The following is a 21,862-nucleotide window of genomic DNA, read 5'->3' as shown; positions in this document are numbered from 1 at the left end:
TATTTATAGCCACTCATTTTTAAATCTTAACTATATTGTTTGGTCATCAATATAATGATGCTCCATTTCCAATTAGAATTCTGATTCATAAAAGGACTTTTTGTAGAAATGGACATTATATAAATAACAATATAATTAAATTTTAGAATGTGATGGTTGTGTCATTTACTACAATACATAACAATATTTTCAAATCACTTTATAACTTAAGCAACTATTTTTTTTTATGTTCATGTTCATGATCCCTAGCCATTCTACATTTCTCCTTTTCTTCGTTGTTTATAGAACTGATTTGTGGACTCAACAAATTGATGAAAGTTATGATTTGATTAATCCCCTCCTGTTTGCGTTTTATGTACTATATACTTGCACTTGTTGGAGAGACAACTCAGACACTAAGTCACTTTTTTTTGCACATTATTAATTTTCATCCCGTATATTTTAAATACTGAACCACCTAAAGAAATTTAGTTCTATACAAATTACATATGAAAATTGAAACTGGTACCTCTCTAAGTCCTGAATCAGGTAACAAAACATGGTCTTTTACGTCACAACAGTAAAATAAGTCGACACTTAAATGTATAAGTTAAAAATGAATCGGCATCAATATTTTATTGAGGCTTGTTTGTTAAAAAAACAAAGTTATAACAATTATATATATCAAATGTCGGGGTCATCCATGTGTCGGAGTTATCTCTTCGACCAGTGTAAAAAATAGGACAGACACATGTACAAGTACAATCTTGACTTAGAGGAAAAATAAACGTAACAAATGGAAAATAGAAGGACTTTAGCGTTAGGTTTGCTTATTTTTTAAGTTTGTTATGCATACCAAATTACTATTAATTTGTGCGGTGTGTCATATTTATATTTGGATGCCCTTTTATAGTTGCTGTCCAGTTTTGGTGATATTTTGAAAACATGCTGCTGTTTAAGAGTTTAAGAATAGCAAGGTTTTAAAGTTTTTATCACAGCATACCATAATACCTGAATACTCTCAAGAAAATGTTACCAATTTAGCATTTTCTCAATTATTTTACACTAACAAAAACTTGATTTAATTTTTATAAACAGTGGTTACCTTTGATTAATTGTTTTCTATTTTATAAATGTCAACCTGATCTCTGCCTTTCTATAAGTCGATTGATCTGAGGAACATAAAACGAGGTTAGAATAAGTACAACCTTCATATTTATTAGACAAATACTGCAGTCAATCTGAACAGTGAATTATATTTTGTACCAATTGATTTGTTAAGATTAATGGTTTATATAAAAATAGCATAAATTTTTCTTATGTAATAAAGCTGTAAATTACACTACTTCATTTTTGTGAAAAAGTAAGTTATCAAATCTATAGATAATTTGCTGCAATATTTCTTCAAATGTTAACATAGTATTTATCATAAAAAGCACCAAAGACTTTAGAAAAAATTAATATGAGATAAACAGACTCAATAACTCTTTACCCTAAAATATCCTTATTAAAATCTTTTATTACTTTGTATTTACTGGTAAAAGAGCTAAATAATCACTAATTAATTGCTTCTATTTAAAAAATTTCTATTTCAAGTGATATTGTTAGCACCATAAAAAATTGCTATTTACTTTGGTTTATATTGAACAGAGGTGTGAATGTGTGCAAGGCAACAAAAGACTGTTGTGTTTTAAATGAAAGATGATTGCATTGTATTACAGTTGACTGGTTTCTTAACAATAAGATATGACATGAATATATGTTGTAAATATTGTTTGTAAAAAGTATGTTAAAACTAAAAAGTTGTAAAAATATTATGTTAACTTTAAATTAAATTATCAAAATAACACATGGGTTTGTGGGTAACAGTAAAAATATCATCCCGAGGAAAATACTGGTACCCGAGGTGTTGCTGAATAATATTTGCAATTATTTGTTTCACACTATGTATTTATTCAAACTTTGATGAATATATAAAAGTAATGGTACTGATACTTAATTACTTCAGCAAAAAACAAGAACAAGCACTGCAGTACCGAGCTAAAATCTAGTACTGGTACTGGTAATGGTACTGCATAATTTGCAAAGTACTTGTACTGGTACTTAGGTATAACACCCTTAGTACTGATGCAGCTCTGTTCTTGAACATTTTGTTTGAACTTTGTTTTGTAATCTTTTGCTTTCAAAAATACCAGGGGAAAAGTTACCTTATTTGAATCCTAAAAAAGTAAAGATCTAGACCTTAGATTTAAATTTTTATTATTTTATTAGAGTGACTAAAATTAGAATCTTAAAAGGAAGTATAGAATAGTTTTTTACCATTGTGCAAAAGCAAATTTTGGTCTTAGTTATCGGTTTTTACGCAACGAAAGAAATCTGATTTTCACATATTCTCAGCAAAGGTAGTGACAAAATAAGTCTTTTTATTGAATTAAACCAAACTTGCATTGCGTCATAGCCGGGTGAATAACACGTCCGACTCGTAATGAAAGCTGTGTTCTTGTACCAGGAAATATTAACTTCCCTCTAAGTACTGGTGAATTCTAGAAACGGATTCGAAAGTATGTCTATAGGATTTTATACGACTTCTCCACAATCAAATTGAAATAAACTCAGTATAAAATAAACCACACTCAACTTAACTCCATTGAATTTAAAGACTTTTAAATCGTATGTGTCAAAACAAAAAGTAAGTACCGTGCAAATATCATCAACAAATTAAAGATGCGCAGTCAATTGATGGTGTAAATTATAAAATTTAATGATAACAATTTACATACAAGACGAGCAAGAAAATATAATGTTATAAATAAAAGTCTCAATGAATTAAAAAATATCAAGATGAAATGAAGCTATCAAAGAAACAAATGAATATTCCATAGGGGTCAGATGTTGTTTTTGTTTTTTGTTTTTTTTTTATAAAATCAGAAGACAAAATAATTAATAAAGCCTATGATTTACTCAAACTTCATTTTGGATAGGTTTCATCGATGTGTAAATACATTTTCGTAATAGCCACCGGGTGAATATTTCCGATAGTATGTAGAACTACAACTGAAGCGTGACATTGGCTGATTGATTGCATTTTTTATTCATGCGTCGTTTGTGGTTACTGCTGTGAATTTATAAAAATTGTAAGTCTTTATTTTTTAAGAATTGAATTGTTTAAAAAAATATATATTACCATTTACAAGAAAGTGAATCAATTTTTTTCAAGTATTTTAAAACAGAAATAACTATATAAATCAAGCAAACATATAACTATGTAAAATATAACAATTCGTCCTTATTAAACAATGTGTCGGAAGGACAAATATTTATCGAATATCGAAGTATTGTGACTGTATAGAAGTGATACAAGTCATGTATCGTGATAAACCTAAGAGTGTTATATGACTGGATAGCGCTTGTCTGCAAATTTGCTACGTAGTAATGCCTATGTATGTATTATAGTTAAATGCACGATTCGATACGGTTATGTATAAAGGGAAACAATTGTCTTTATTATTGTAAAATTCAACTCGATGCGTGAAGGAACTAAACAGGTATAAAGGTGTTAAATAATAAGAATAATTTTGCTTGAAATATCACTATGGAAGGTAAGCATCTATGTTTTTCTTTTTTGGTGCATTATTTATTTAATAACCACAGCAAAATTAACTAAATATTTGTTGTTGAGTTTCTAAAGCTATATGGGGGGCTAAAATAGATATATGAGGGAGCTTTCTATGTGGCATGTTTTGAAATTACAATGTATATGAAATTAACCGCATTTAATTAAAATATTTCTTAACCATCAGAAAAAAATATCCTTTTTATATAAAATTGAAACTTACTTTTATTTATTTGTTGTATCTTATGTACATTTTCCATTCTATATTTCTTGATAAAACGAGGCTTTGATCAAGACAATAAAATTAGCGTTATATCTTTAATTTATGTGCAGAAACATAAGCTATTGAAATGATATAGTATTATGTTTTGTACTTATATTCTCAGAGATGGTAAAAAAACCAAATGGTTACAATTCGCAGATGAGTCAACGTTCTGAAAAATAATCAAATCAAATAATCTCTGACAATTGTTATTTCTGGACTAAAGGTTGATTTTGTTATATTTGTAGTTATTTGGATAGGCTGTGTTAAGTTTATCCATGGATAGACTCAGATAAAATGGAAACTAACGTAGTGTGAGACACAGTTTAAGTTATTTGTTTTAGATAAAATGACTAACTTTAAAGTTTAAAAAAGAATAACTTAAAAGGTCAAGGCTGTAATAGTTACTGAAAAATAAATTAAATATATATCAAAGAATCCTTTGCTCAAACGTACGTCCTCAGACACGTAGTTTCAAATTCATGATATGAATTTACTTTTGATTTTTCCTGGACGGATTTAAAATTATAAATGTCTTGGACTGCTTCAGTAAAGGAGCTATTACATTTTATGCAGAATAATAAATCGTTTCACTAGTTATTTGATTTCCGAAACTCAAAGTCATTAAACTTTAAACAAATCAGGAAATTATGACATGTATAACCACATTTAATTCATCTTTTCAATTTACCTGTTGAAGTTTTACATTGAAAACACGTGTTGATTTAAACTCTTAAGTATGGAATTTTTTAGGCTTATTTTCTAGAGAAAATTGAAATTATGGTATTACAAAGGTCAATTCAAAATACGATTAAAACTAATAAAATCATCAGAATTTACCACTTAGATTTCGTATTTTTATTTCATTACTGTTGCATTGCGCTTACAGAAAAAGAAATCTAGACAACTATGTGATCTGTGATTTTAATTGTATCATTTTAAATAAAGAATGAAAGTCTAAAATATTTGAATTGCATTGCGTTTCTTAAACATACTTCCTTGTCAATGTTTATGCATTTATTTTGAAAAAGACTTGGAAAATGGCAAGGTTTTATTACTATGGCAAACAAAATGTACATATGTTTGTATAACATGATAAAAATACAAATTAATTCACATCTAATTGCTCCCTATTTCAAAATGACATTTTTACGTAAAAAAGTGAAATTAACATAACATCACACAACATTACATAACATATAGTTTATTAGCATAATATGTGTTGACATATATAGCCATCTATAATGCATGAAATATAGACATGAAATTTTCTGGTACCGGTTTTTTAACAATTCAATTTTTGTTTCAAATGGTGCTCTTTGTATTAATGTCTAGCGGAGTTATTTTTCCTAAAATGTGCACAAATAATATTTCACTTTTTCTTGGAAATAATTTTGGCTTCTTTTTAACTATTTTATCAGGTAAATCAGTAAGGCAGCACTTTTTTGTCATGAACATGTGTTTATAGCGTCATTAGTATTCCTCTTATGTTGTGAATACATTGTGCAAAAAGTAGATAGAAACCTTGATTTCCTCCAATTATAAAGAGCAAAGCAATATTTACAACATGTAAAATCATCTTTAACAGTATTAAACTAAACAACAATTAACAGTTTAAAGTTAAGAAACAGTAATAAAAAGGTCATTAAAAGTTCCGTTCCAAACATATGCTGTGTTTTTGATTTACAGTTTGTTAATAAGAACCATAAGAACAGTCTTGTCGGCAAGATATGATGCATTTTACTGTTGTATATGTTTACATAAAAACCATTGTTGCTATTATCACTTATTTCTTCAGATTCCATACTATTTTGTTCGAAACACAAGACATAGAAAACTAATTGACATATGATTGTATTTTGAAAACAATAATTAAAAGGCATATGCATGTGAAGGAGAAATTTGCTATATATTTGACAAAGAGTTTTGTAAAACATACGTTTATGATTAACTTATAACACTATATAGACTATTAATGAAATTTCGAAACAAATGTATAATACATGCACAAACCTAATTAATTTGTATTACATGTTATATTTGATTTATGAACCGTGTACCTCTTAAGTTTCCTTTCGAGTCTGTTAGGGTTAACACATAGGTTGTCTGACACATATGCTTGTTTTGTTTTTTCTTTCCCTTCAGTTTTTACTCGTACATTTCGCGAGCCATTGACGATGCAATGGAAATGAAAAATAATCATATTCCTGTCTGTTCAAAAACAAAAATAAAAACACAACTAGGTAAATATGATACGCTTAATATATCATGAAACTACTTTATTTTGGAAAATTACACTGATTGAATAGGCTTTGTATATCACACGGTATGTACGGTTTCTCTCGGTCCAAGCTTTGAAGAATTTATTGTACTCAAATATTCTCGTTTTTTTTTTTAGTTTTTATATACTGTGAGTAGCTTGCACTTTATCTCGTTAAAATATCAGTTGCATCAGTATGTTGATCATGTTGTTGCGGTCAGGAGTGTATTATCACTATTTATCACTAACTTTATTTTTCAACACGAACACTAATATGTAAAGGTCATTCTTTCAATTGTGTTTCGATTTTTTTTTAGATTTGAACTTTAGATAAAAGCCCGACGTACTATAGCAAGATGTTTACTGATGATAATGAATTAGATTTAAACTAATAGAACCGTAAAAATCATATTCTTATTGTTTGATAAGGAATCGTGTGTATTATTGGTCCCATTTTTAAAATTAATATTTGCGGTATTAATAAAATTAATCTCTCTAGATGCATTGGATCGAACAATACTGCGAAATACAGGATGTCACTGAAATTGATTAGACTAAATTTCATGAATCGAAACATCGGTTTTATAAAATACTAGTTGATTTGTGTAACCAACTGATAACATTAAATTATAAAAATTAGGATATGAAAGTTGCTCGTCTTTTTTTGCTTCTAAAGGTTTACAAAACATGTTATCATAATTTAAAATATCCTTCAAAATATCGCATTTATTTCAATAATATTGGTGTTTAGATATACAATACCACTACTTACGACTTTTTATAATTAGCTTCCAATTGTTTAATTATGAGCATGCTCAGTTTGTTCATTTACCATTATTTTGTCTTGAATATCTTTAATGCATGAATATATGCATCAACGTTAATCCTACCAAAACAACACATTTTAATATAAAAATAATGTGCTGATGATCTTTGTATCTTACTTCCAAAGAGTTTTAAACGCGGACCAAATCATATAAGCTCATAACCATTCAGAGTCTATATAATTATAATATTCTTAATTTCAGGTGTACAAGAAACACAAAACACAAGAAGAAATAGACAGCCTGTCGGCGGTGTATATGCTGGTAAGATACTTTATTAACCTGTTATTTTTAAGGTCAATTCTAATTTTCTTTTGGTCCATTGTACAAACATATTTCTGTTCATACTACATAAAAAGGATATATAACAAATACAGATAAGATGGAAATGTTGCTGATTGCAGTATACTGTATATCATTATTATATGTACCTGTAGTATTCTGTGATTAGAATAAAAGATACTGAAAAGGATGAAACATCTTGAAAAATACTTATCATTTTTTTTTCTGTTTTAAATATCATTTTTCATGATCAATATAACATAAAAGTTTTAAAAAGCACTTATTTTTATTTTCCTTTAACCAATAATAAACACAAGTAGTTTCTGTTAGGTGGGGAAATTTAGACTTAAAATTCAAAGATTAGAGGTGGCAGAATTCTTTTGTGCATGATTTTTCTAAGAAGTGACCAAAAAAATTATTAAGCATACAGACTGTATGAATAGCGAAGTGTTGTTAATTTGTATCAAAAAGTTTTATTTGTGACGACTTGAATTAAATCAGCTTTATTGTTGGTAACTGTCGACGGTTGGATATGCCTTTAATGAACTCTTGAAAAAAATCAGTTGAATATTAACATGAAACATACTTCTTCTAAACAATGGGTTATCATTTAGACGATATCCACATATCCGGCACTTACTTATAAGACATGTTAACAATTATAATAAGAACAATTAGAATATAACCCCATTTATCTATTCTATTTCGTGTGGCCAGCAGGACAAAGGATTTTACTTTCCCGGTTTAAATTCCCTACAGTCTGAGTATATCATAAAAACAGCTTGTTTAATTGCATAAAAACATGACTGTATACATTAATAAAATTTCAAACTGCTGTGAAACATGTTCTTGTCAACGGATTTAGGACTCTAATGGCAATCAATAAGAATAAACTTTTCTTTACTTTTATTCTTATTTAGATAGTAAAAGATATAAGTTTTCCTAATATTACCTAAGTTCATCATCCATTTAATTATTATTACTATTATTAGTTCACATCCCCTCTTTACATTTCGGTAACATTTTAATCACTATGGCATATTAAGAGGAATAATTTTCTAATTGTGAAAAATGGTTTTGTAGAAATTACTTATGATTTTGTTTTCATTTTGAACCTATATAATCAAGAAAATAAAAAGCTACTATTGCTTTTAACAATAATGTTTTTCGACTTATATAATTGCATGCGCGTAGATTACAGACTTAATATTGATAATCTTTTCTAATAACCAAAGCCAGCTGTGTAGGACATCTAATAAATTATACATCAAAACCATTTTTAAATATATAATAATAAACAAGTTGTAAAAACATAAAGCACTTTAACCATCTTTATTTTGTTATAATACCTTCTTATTTGATAATATGAAATTTCGTTTGCCCAGAGTTTCTTACTTGCATTTTAATATCAATTATGTACATTTTATTTCTTTTTTTAAACCAACCATATCTTTTTTGCATATCTAGGCTAAAACATTGAGAAAAAAATAACCTTACTAAAAAGTATTATTATTGTCTCCGCCTCTTTGCGGTAAAACCAGTTCCGCCTTCTGTCTTATCATGCACTAAGTACGTACATGTACATTTATATAAGAGAAAGAATAAAATATTTATAAGGACAGAAACATTTATAAGTACAAGCTTTAGGTGAAGGATTTATAAAAAAAGAAAAATGAAAAAAGATGGACTTTACAGTTAGATTAGTTTATCCTTAATGTATTTAAGTTTAGCTTCCTAAATTAATATTGAATATTTTCGGCAAATGTGCCACAAAAAAACTTGAAAGTTTGAAAGATATGAAAACTTTCGTTATAGTAAATGTTTTGCCGTGCATAAGAATAAGATATGCGCAGTATAATAACAATATAAATCCCTTTATTTCAAACGGACGGTTTTGCCATCTCAATGAATTTAAATGTTTTATAATCTATATTTCCTTGCGAATAGGGTCCATTCATTGAAGCTTTAGTGTCATAATTAGTTATAAGTTTGAGAAGTTTATTCGGTACAAGACAAAACAATAGATTTCAGGCCATAGCAACAAACGGGAAATCTCAACACACATAGGTCTTTCCACCTCATTGACAGTGTTTTTTCCTGTAGACATTTTTCTCTATATAACTGTAAAAGTGTAAATGTCCTAGAATAAACACCAAGGTAAAAGTAAGTGGAAAGATTTTTTAAAGAAATACAAAACTTTACTATTCAATGACAATGTATACATAAGAAATCAAACTACCTGAAAATATTGATTAATCGATATAGTTGAACTCAGGTCTAGTGTAGATTTCATTGATTATACAGCATCCTATCGTATACATACTGATGTAATGCATTCCAACTCAACAGTTATTGATTGGTTGAATGCTAACGGTAACGCCCCTGTACTTACGAGTTTTCTACTTTTCTACTTATTAATATTTACTAACCACATATGAAAGGACTAGTCGCGTCTCCGTCTCCAGCTCGGAAAATTCAATTAAGGGTAGAAAAATATTAGGGATTTTCAAAACAAGATGATAGGTAGGAAGAGTACCTTTTTATTTTATTATAGCTTTATGCGACCGGGAATTAGACAAGTCATTAAGCAAGAATTTATAGGTAGCTGAATAAATAAATAAATATACTAATAAAATAAAGAAAACGAAACCACGCTTGCGTAGGGTTTTAAACTGTTGGATAGTTTAAATCCTTTGTTGATTTTTTTGCAATATATATAAATAAATTTGGGTCAATGATAAAACTTTTTCATTACGACTGAATATTTTTTGCATGTGGAAATTCTTTATCTTAGTACCATGTCAATAAATGATGCACGTACTTTCTCGTTATCTCTTTAGTAATATTAAACAATGTTTAGCACATATTTTAATGGTCTTAATGTTTAATTTACATTTAGATAAATTGAAAGAAAATATTTTTTGTTAAGTAAACAGCGTTTTAAAAAAACACTCAACAATGAGTGTTGTAAAACAAATCGTAAGCGTGAAACCGACAAGGTCATATTTTATCTAGTTGTTACAGTAAAATTGTAAATATTTCTTATTACGAGTTACTAGAACAAATCCAAATGCGATTGAGCTATAACGTTATTATCTTAATATAATAAAACATCATGGACTGACTTGCGTTTAAGAAGCACAACATTTTCCAGTTAATGTTTTAGAAAAAGTCGACCTTACTTAAGATCATCAAGGCAAATGTTTGATGCAAAGCATTGAGCTGAGCATTGAGCTGAAGTCGTAATGTTTTTTTTTTTCAATATGACAAAAAATTGAAAAACTTTAGTGGTGTTTGTGACAGAATCAAAAATGTAACATCTGTTCCGAAAACTAGAACTGGTGTTAATGCATGAGGTATCAAATGAGTCTTTGATCAAACATATCAATGTAGATATACGACTATTAACCATTTATTAAACTATAAAACTGTATAGCACTTCTACCAGTTAAAATCTGATATACAAGAGACTTTTCAAACTTACATTGGAATATTATTTCTGTTCGTTTCTCTGGTGCTTTTCAATAAAACCTTTGATTTGCCTATCAGTTTCCATGTAACCCCAATAGCTATCTTTCATCAAGGTTTTATACTTCATATTGAGATTTAGAATTATTTTAGACCCATATTCCATTTTTATTTCTTGAACACCATGTTATAACCGAATCTGCGATTTTCAACTTCATGTATTTGTTTTGTATTAATTTCTTGAGGGTGCCCTTATCTTTTTTATATCTAATTTTACTTTTTATCGTTGGATATTGAGATTTGTACAAGATAACTTTTGAAGACTACATCCATTGATAAAAATCCTTTTTTTGTCGTTAACTTTATCTATAAAATAATGTTAAGATTATGAAATATGAATGAATTTAAAAAAAAAAACTTAGTGATCAAAAGTTACATAATAGTTGTAATGACTGTCACAGCTGTTATGCTATCTCAATATTCCCTGTTATCAAGAAATACATATACTTTCATCAAAATCAATACGAGCATCATAGTGCAATATATTTTACATATCAAATGCACGCTCAGTATCTTTAGAATCATATCCATACACTTTTAGTTAATGAAATGCAATGCAATGCACCGTATTAACTGGTCAGTATATCACTCAATATAATATTTTTTACCTCTTGTATTTATTATTTTGTAAACAGATGTTATAACATTTACTATGAGTCATCATAAATATTCTACATCAATTTATAAATTGTTTTCTAAGTTGTTTATTTAATTTCCTATAAAGTACCATCATGTCATTTTAGAACATTGATTTTAAAGTTTTGATTTTTTGAATTGTGCTTGTTCATGTATTCATTGGTATTAAAAATGTTGTACTTGTCCCTGTCTCTCATTCACATCACGAAGGATTATTTTTCGTTCCTAACTGGTATTATCAGAAAATGTTAGACATTTCACTAGTTAAATGCTCAGAAATTGCCTTGTGCCATTTCAAAATAGATCATGGGCAAAACTTTCTGTAAACAATAAGCGTACAATAAGCGTAAATGTTGCCGTAAATTTATGCGCCATAGAAAAACAAATATTATACAAAAATGGACTTTTTTAGCTGTTGAATATGATGTGATATGTACTGAAAAAAACAATATTGACCGAGGCGATACCGAGGTCAATATTAATTTTTCAGTACATTTCACATCATATTCAACACCTAAAAAGTACAAATCTGTTTTATATGGCTTATCACATCTGCCATTGCGTATACAACGGAAATTATAATTTTTCAGTTTGTCTACTGTTTCCATAATTTGGCCCTTTCCGTTGGCATGCTAATCCGTAATGTTCTTAAAAATGAAAAATTGGTTACTAAAATAGACTTATTCGACTCCCCACCCCACCCAACGTTTTTTTCCAGAATAATAACAACAAACTTGGCGTGACGGCATGTCAAAGTCTCGCGTCTTTTAGGGATTTCCAAGAAATTTATTTTTAGAAGAAAAACCGATGAATATACTCTGAAAATCTAATTTTAGGGAAAAAAACAGTGAATATACTCTGATATTGACCTGTTATTTTTTTACAAAAAGTTGCTCGTTAGCCAATCAGGGAAAGGCATTTCAAAGCTATTGATAAATTATATAATAAAATCATATATGGTTCTAGATTTGAATATTGTTGTGCATGCAACATATTATATGTATATAGTATTATCACTGTTCTATTTTTAGAACTATACTACATGTATGTACTAGAACTTTTTTAACTGTTGTAGAAAATTCTAGATTATGATTCATACATTATATTTAGATAGAAATTTCCGGAATGTTCTTTATTGTTGAAGTTGCTAGATTATGATTACTGTAGAACATAGAAGACTATTCTGAAAACTTCTTAGCTTAATATATATAGGGGACATTTTTCATTCGTTTTATCTTTTAAGTCATCAGTTACCTTTCAAGTCATCAAAACATTTGGAGTATTATTCAACTTGGATATTAAGTAATTTATTGGCGCTTGGATTTTAAAATAGATTCAATTATTCTAAGACTTGTGGATTTTATTGTGGGAATTTATTCTAAAGTGTTCTTGGTTTCAACTGTGCTATTCAAAAAGGGATCATTCCAGGATCAGACAAGACATTTGAGATTTATATTTTTATTTGGATTTCAGGTATTTTGTCAACATAAATTGTTATTTAATTTTTCGTTAATATTTTTTTTGTAATAAATTTGATATTGTTGCAAGTCTGTTGCTGGCTTTTCTTTCTCGTTACGCCTGGCTCGTAACAATATTGTAATGAATGAATAAAATATCAAAGCTACTTTACTTTTCAATCACCGCAGACAAAATAGACAAAATATAGATAAACATATCATACAATGATAATAACAATAATAACAATAATATGCTACTTATAATAAAATTTTCTTTGAAACGTTAGGGTATAAGTTATTAGTTTATGAGTTTATTCTATATAATACAATACAAGAAATGATAAACAAAAGTCTGTTAAAAGTCGCCCTGTAAGTTCAATCAGAGATGTTGTATTTCCGATTCTTTAAGATCGTTCAGCACGACATTATTGCTGTGTTTTTTGTTTTTTTGTTGTTTTTGTTATAACTTTTAGGCATTTTCTTTTTGGGTGGTTCCAATATTTCTTCTCGAATAATGTTGAATCACCCTTAGGATATGTTGCCAATAGAACTTTGTGTGTTGACGACGTCTTATCTGTGATATGCAAGCTTCAAAAACCTCTCACCCCCTTCAAAATTCCATTTTGTCTAGTTCTGTCCATTGTTTTCTCATTTTGGGCACACGCTTTCTATGACGCTTTTCATGAAATGGCACGGAACTGTCACATTGAAGGTTCCATGAATTGTATTCAAACTTTATTTGGAGCATGCATTTTCAAACATTGACACAGAATTGAAAGATACATATTTTGTCTTGTCTGATGAACTTCAAAACTTTAAGATGCGAATGAATGAGCAAAAAGACTGTCACTTGTCAAATTTTAAAATATGAACATAACCAGTTTATATCTTCAATAACTTGGTCATATCAGAAGCTTAGAAGCTGAGACCTTAAACCGAGTGTTCCATAAACATTGCATTAATGAAAGGGCATATTTAAGAATTTCAAAATAATATACACACCCACTTACCTGAAAAAAATACGTGCGAGCGTTGTAAACGGTAGCCATTTTGTCAAGTTTGCAAACAAATTTTCTCGCTTGAACCAAGTTTGAAACCACTTCACGTCCTGACCCTTGATATGTAGTCGTGCTTTACATGGAGATAGTTTTTATTAAAACTCACACATTTAACTGAGACTAAAATAAGAAAGGTCAGTTTTCGCTTTTCCTGATTACCCTTAATTACAAAACTTACTATATACTTGTTATTGTAATTGGAGAAAACATTTCAAATAGAAATTGTATTAATCCTGGGTTTAAAGCACAGTGATCAAAACAAAAACAAGGCATCTGGCAATCGTATTTATAACAAGAATGAATTGATGTTTTTTTTCTTATCCGAGCTTGCAAATTTCATAGTTCTTAAAATTTGTTCATTTAGAAATTCTCTTCCGATTATTTCATATCAAATGAAAGCCAGTAAAAACGTACATGTAGAAAAATCTGGAAACAAAGTGATCCCTCGGAAGCATTAATCACAACAAAATTACATGAGAATTCCAGATTCGATTTGATTGAGTCTGTACATAAGGGATAATGAAAACGTGCAACATCCCTGGGCAACTTTTTACAGCTGCCACACATCACTTGACTCCTGCTGGTGTGAAGTACTACTTGACATTTAACAGATTTAACAGTGTTACTACTTCTTTCTTTTGACATAAAATAAAAAAGGACACAATGAAAAGTTTGAGTAATAAAAATATCATTTCATAATAACAAATAAGAATGTAAATGCAAAAAAAAACCTGTTGTTATTCTTGTTCTTTATGAAACCATTGTATTTAAACATGAGCAGAATGAAGTTTAAAAGATGTTTTATTTGAAATAAAATGTAATCAACGGATGACTTTAAAATATTTACATTTCTAAAATTTTACGTAAAATACATGTCATCAAACACTCCCTAAGCTTCAAAGATTAAATGAGTTGAATGTTTTCATTCCGAAAATTTTATTTGGAATGGGGGTGCCAGATGAGTCGCACGCTATACATTGGCATGCTTAGGGTGGCGTTATTCCGCATTTTGAATGAACTTGTAATTTCATGCGATGTTGTAAAAAATAGTTATGGATCTAATGACATAAATTTCCATCAAAAATATTTTTTATTAAGGTAAAGAATTTTAAATATGATGGAGTATGGTAGAATATGCAAGAAAAATATCTGACATATATTAGCGGTTCAGATCTGTCCCTTCTCGGGAACCTGCCCATGTGCGGTAACTTGGCAAGCCTCGTTCCCCAAATGACAGATATTCCAATTTGAACCGCAACATAATTATGACAGATATTATGCGAATTAATTTTTGTATGGTTTATTTGCTTTAATGTTTTTCATTATTCAATTGTGTCATTGTTTTAAATGGACATATACTTTAGAGTTCAAATCTGAATGAAAAGTCAATTGTAACGTCATCAGTTGTATATTCTATTTTAATACTTGTACTTACAATGATATAAATAATATTAATTTAAGTCTTTATATGTGGTATGGAACAACGTAATTATTTAGATATCAAAGAAATCAAAATATGATGCTCAATTCAAGCAGTCATTGAAATGCCGGCACATTTTAGAAATATTGCACATTTGTGTTTATAGTTGCCTGACATTTATTTCTTCACAACAAATGATTTATTTGCTCAGTGACTTCTTTTGCTCCTTTGATTAATGACCAGTAGCAACAAAAATCATTGAGACACAAGTCCAGCATTCTACATTTGTAGCATACATTTTCAATCATATATAATTTTGTTCTAAAACGAATCAATAAACACTAGATTTTAATAACAATGCAACATCATTTTGAATTTTGTTTAAGTGGTTGTTTGGTTTGCAATGAAATACAACATATTTTAATATTGAAATGTTCATAATGAATCACTTTGAATTTGATTTACTTCTAGTAATACTTTATAGAAATAACAATATCAATATGATACAATTCTAGTGGTTTTTTTGGTTGTTGTTGTTGTTTTTTAATATTTGAGCTGCTTAAAATAATATAAAAATAATAACAAAAATGTGCCAATTGTTGACAGATCAACTTTAAACAATTTTAAATTTATTCATAAGCAAAGCATTGATAAGTCTAATAATATTTCACACAGTAGATTTACTATGGACAAATTTGAAAGATTATTTTTCAAAATGTTTGTACTTTTAACAATTGATCAGGCTAACTTTAAGCTTCCTTTCAACCCAGTCAGATTTGGAACAATACATTTTCTCTGACATAAATAAATATATCTTTTGATTTCTAAGGAAAGTATGTTTAATTTTCAAAATTTGTCATAGGATTTCCTAAAATAAAAATTGTGCAATCTATCTCAATGATTACATTGAATGATTTGACATGTTCAATAATATTTGCTATTCATGACTTTACTTTATCATATTCCAAAAACAAGTGAAGCAGTGTTTCATTCTCACTTAAACAGTAAGAATATTTTGTATCAGTCACAATATTTCTTTTTCAACAAAGTATTTGTAGCTGTTTTAGTAGATAATAATGGATTAATTATTTTCATTATAATAATTTGTAGCTAAAATTCTGTTTGTGTCCAATTCAAATAAGTTTCAATTGTCAGTTTAAAAATGTTAATCCATTGTAAATAATAGAGGTACATTGTTTACATCATGACGAAGGTTTAAAATTACATGGTATCAAGGGGAAATGGAGAATAGATTTGTCAGTGATAATAGATCTGTCACTGATTAGTATTGTTCTGTCTTTTAAAATGTATTTGATGCTTCTAATAAACCCTTCAAATTGTAAAAAAAAAATGTAGTTAAGCAAGTTTTTTTTATCAAATTCATTTTTTGTTATAAATTTTCCGCAACTCTGACATATCTTTTCCCCTTTAAATACCAATCCTTAATGAACAAATGTTTATGATCCATTTTTAAGTTATGGTTATGAAACAATGGCATGCTACAGAACTGGGCCATACTACCAAATGGGGAAAATATTTATAAAATCAATGGAGCATTTAACAACATCTTACAAAAAAATGTTCTAGGTTTTATATACTATTCCTACATATAATCTTCCACAATTGAACAAATTTTCAATATTCATAATAACATTAGCTAATGCATGATATTTATTTTCACCTCCTAGTAAAAACCTTCCAAGCCAGGTCAGTTTTAAACTATTCATATAATAATCATGATAATACATCAGCCAATCTTTATAATCTTTAATCATTTTGCTATTTCTTATTCTAGACATAATATTATGAAGTCAAAAAATATCTTATTTACATTATCTATCCACTGACTATTTGGATTTTGAAGAAATACATGTATAAATAACTGAGTTAACATGGGAAAAAGTAAAAACTAAATCAAAGATATACGTCCTAATGGTTTCAGTTCTCTCATTTTCCAATATTGTATACAATTTTGAATATTTTTAGGTGTTTCATCAAAGTTTAAAGACATCATCGCATCCAAATTAACATCAAAATATGATCGAAGTAGTTTGAATTGTCCCAGGTCAGTTTCCATTTTGTTTTGATGGAACTTATGATGCACTTTAAAGAACCTAGACAAACAGCATGTGTTTTCTTAGACCAAATAATATAGCATAATGTTCCAAAATATTCAAAGCACTATGTAATGATTTTCTAGCCAATCAAGAAGTGTAATTTACAAATTGTGATATTTTGTACTCAGTACTATTGAATTAATACAAATGCCTTTTACACCTGGGGTTATTTCTTTATTTATAGCTAGGATCTCTGCACAAAATATAAAAATGTAAGGACTGACTGGGTCGCCTTGACGACAAACAGGTTGGCCTCACTGTATACATAAATAAAGCCCCTGGCCTATATACCCAAACAGGCTGGCTGCTCAATGTGTTTTTAAATATCTTTATATTGAAATCCCCATAACTCTGAGTAAATAAACAAAATCACTGTACCCCGTCATGCAAGTCTGCACGCTTTAATGTTTACCATGTCTTGAGATTAACCACACCTGCCACTTCTGATCACTCTATCTTTCATGGGTGCCTATATATGTTAACTTTTACCTTTCTTGCCTCAACAGGAAGTACACTGGTTCATACACTGAGTAATTAACTGCTTAGCTGGTCAAACCCATTATACAAATTTAGATTGGTAAATTCAATTATACTTATTTATCTGCAGCAGTATTTCATCCCTTTAACTGATGTTATTCCAAACTTGTTGGCAAATGTGGGTTTTATAAGCTTATCCAAAACAAACAAACTTTTACCATTAAAGCTTCATACTGCACTACCGTTCTCAATACAATTGTCAACTAGTTGCGCTTTTCTAAGTTGGAACTGTGAAAGTTTGTTTGTCAACACTGAAGAGCAATGAAAAACCAAAATATGTTCAATTATAGAGCATTTGTTTTGATTTGTTTTACATCGCTTCAATACAATTTTGGTCATATGATGCCAAAACAGGAAAGATGATTTTGGCTAACATTGGGTGTTACAAACTATAAGCAACACCAGGGATCAAAACCACCTCAACTGCTGGAGTTTAAAGATGCATAGACTGCAGTAATTTGAACCCATTTAGTTGCCTCTTACGATCACCAATGGGATAAATGGTGTCTGCAATTCTGATGCTTCAACCCTAAAAGGCAACCCCTCAGTCACAAGGAGTAAGTCCATTGTATGAATTAGATGTTCCTGTGCTTATACTGAGGGGCTTCTTTTTTTCTTTTTTCTTTTTGATGCACAAAAGACATCCAACTATTCAATACATATCACTTGAATAGCAGTGAAAAATTTACAATGTTGGTTATTATAACATTATTGTTTTTTTACAAAACAGACCAGGCAGGTTATAGAACACAAGTGCAATGCCCAAGATTCAAACTTGTGCATCCTGAAATCATAGACCTAAATGATCAACATCTTAAGCTATCCAAGCAGACTCAAAGTAATATTAATGGACATAAGCACATGGTAAGATTCAAAGCATCACTGCCATAATTCAATAAACAAAACTGATGAATTTCTAAATTGACATCAAACCCTCATATAACCTATTGCAATGCAAGAAATTTGTTAATTTCTAGTTTTTGTAATGCTTCATTACAAGTTTCATTACAGACAATATCCAGTTTTATACAAAGCAATTTTCTCCTAATCATAAACAAGATTAAGAGCTAAATGTTGAATTACGAAGACAGAATTAGGAAATGATATATCAATAGCCGCGTCCAATTCTTAAGAAATCTGACAAAAGAAGAAAAAAATATTCATCTGGACCGCTGTCTGAGTATCTTTATTAAACAGTTCAATCCATTTCATTATCATTGGTCCAAAATTTAAATATCTAACATTTGTGTGCATATATTTATATGATAAATCGTCAAATGCCTTTTCAAAAGTCGATCATCATTAGAAGACCAGGTACTTTGTTTATACCTGAATATTTGAAAATATAATGTAAAATACGTATATTTTCCCTTAAAAACCGACCTTAATTGACATAGCCCGCCTGATCCGTGTTTATTTAAATATCTAACACAGATTTCTATCTTTTTGCTATAGAACCAGAAGCTAGTTTATAAATAGTATCTTAGAGTTGAATAGGTCGTCATTTTTAGCACTGTTTAGTTTTTTGTTTTGTCAATCTGAATGCAAGTAATGATTCCTTGTTTTTGTGTCATTGAAAAATTACCTTCATTAAATTCATAGTTTAAAGATCGAACAATAATATTACCAATTTTATTCCAGAATAATTTAAAGAAAAATAGCAGAAAACCCAGCAGATCCAGGACTTTTATCATATATCATATTATTTGAAGTTTCTCTAATTTGATGATAGTATTATTTTTAAGAAAAATGTGTATTGTATTGTTCTCTGTCATTTTTACTTTTGTATGTAATTGCTTGTTATGAGACTCTCCCACCTGTAAAATATTTTTGTGATTATTCATTATTGACCCATACTTTTTCTGTAAAATTGGTATAACTTTACTTTTTTAATGAAATGTTTCTTAATTACAGAAATAGCTGGTTGGCTTTTCGCCGAAAAAAAATCCGCTTAGCTCTAGATCTTATAAAATGGCCTTTCATTTTATCTTGCTTTAAAGTAGTCAGTATTTCTTGTATTTTAATAAAAAAATTCGGTTTCATATTTCTGCCTTCTTAATTTGCAATCTGTATGATTAATACATCTCCCTTAGATGTTTTTGTTGATGTTTGTTTTAGATTTTTCATTGTTATTACTTGCATATGATACTGTTTTACCTCTTATTTCTATTAACAAAGTTTCCAAGAATAATTGGTCATTTATAACATTATTTATATTAGACTAAGTTTCTAAATTATAAACAGGTAGACAATATTGTGTTTTAACTACTTCAATCTTTTGATTAATACATTTCAAAAAGTCACCGTCATACAACAAATAATTATGCAACTTCTAAAGGCCTTAACCGTGTGTTGTATTACTAAAGTTGTCATTTTTAAAACCATTGAATGATCCGATCTAAAACTAAAACTTATATTACAAAGGGGTAATAAGGCTGAACTAAGAAAAATCTAATCGAGCTTGTTGAACAGGAATTGCTCTTCTCCATGAAAAATTTCTTAAATTACCAATGATTTCTCTGAATCGGTCAAACAAACGTTAACTAGAAATATAACTATAAAAAAATCTAATTGTTTCTGTTGATTTGTAATTAAAGTAATCTAATTCTGTATTTAATACCGAGTTGAAATCTCCACAACATATAAGTGAATATTTTCTGACTCTTATCATTGATTCTGAAAATACTTTCATAAACAGGTTAATCTAAGTTAGTCCCATAGATATTTATCAAAGTGAATCGCTTATAATTTAATGTAGAGTCTACAACTGTAATTCCTTTGCACTATCAATGAATTTTTGATGAACTAAAATATCTTAATTTCTTTTAAAAAGAATAGCGACTCTTCCATCTATTCTTTCTTATTTATGATGAAAACGAAACACTACCATCAAAATAGTCGTGGTGAACTAGATACAATGTAATATTGACTTTCTTATTGAAATTGTAACATGGTACACTCAGTCTAAAATTATATTATAATACTATTATGTTTTGTTAAAATTTTGTTCTAGCAAGTTTTTTCCAATTTAATTTTAATGACACAATATTAACTATATTGGCACTTGCTATATTTTTGTCCTGGTAAAATGTTTTGCCATGGCAAAGTACAATGTTTTCATGTCAAAAATATATTCCCCATAGCACACTCATTTTTAACACACACTTTTATAAAAAAAATATAATTACAGATTAACCCTCCAAAAACTTTGTTTTCAACTTGCACACTAATATGTAAAAAACATTTTTTTTTAATCTTTCAATTGTGTTCAACTTTTTTTAGTTATATATTTTGAACTTTAAAAAGGCTTGCTTATTTTTTATGTGAAACTGACACTTCTTACTCGACACTTGTTAATGAATTAGATTTAAATTTATTGAACGGTAAAAAAATATTCCTTTTGTTTTGATAAAATAATGAGCCGTTTGTATTATTGGTCTCATTTGGAAAAGAAAGAAATATTTGCGGTTTTAAGACGTTTAATCTCTCTAGATGCATCGGATCGAACAATACTGCAGAATACAGGATGCCACTAAAATTGATAAGATTTCAATGATCAGAACATCGATAATGAAGTTAGATGACATATTATTCCATATTATGCTTTCTAACATAAGCCCCTGCATAGGACAAAGTTTTATAAAATACTGGTTGATTTGTGTTACCAAGTGTTACCATTCAATTATAAAAATAAGGATATAAAAGTTGTTCATTTTTATTTGCTTCTAAAGGTTTGCAAAAATGTTGTCGTAATTTAAACTGTCCTTCAAAATATCGCATTTATTCAAACAACCTTGGTGTTTAGATGTACAATACCATTACTTAAGACTTTTTACTATTATATACCAATTGTTGAATTTTGAGCGTGCTAAGTTTGTCCATTTATCAT

At 28.7% G+C, this 21,862-nt stretch overlaps 1 protein-coding gene across 1 annotated transcript in view; it reads left to right on the top strand.

The window, feature by feature from the left end:
- Positions 1-7,110: 7,110 nt before the first annotated feature.
- LOC132727534 (uncharacterized) overlaps positions 7,111-21,862 on the top strand; it is a gene marked incomplete at its 5' end in the record, with an annotated part of 28,349 nt that continues 13,597 nt past the window's right edge. The window contains one exon of the mRNA XM_060713073.1: positions 7,111-7,202. Within this exon, the coding sequence (XP_060569056.1) occupies positions 7,111-7,202 (92 nt within the window). The remainder of the gene's footprint in view (positions 7,203-21,862) is intronic.

Source organism: Ruditapes philippinarum, unplaced genomic scaffold (assembly GCF_026571515.1).
Source record: "Ruditapes philippinarum isolate M1 unplaced genomic scaffold, ASM2657151v2 ctg2117_1_1_1_1, whole genome shotgun sequence".
Classification (NCBI taxonomy): Eukaryota; Metazoa; Mollusca; class Bivalvia; order Venerida; family Veneridae; genus Ruditapes; species Ruditapes philippinarum.
This window is presented reverse-complemented; position numbering and strand designations above follow the sequence as displayed.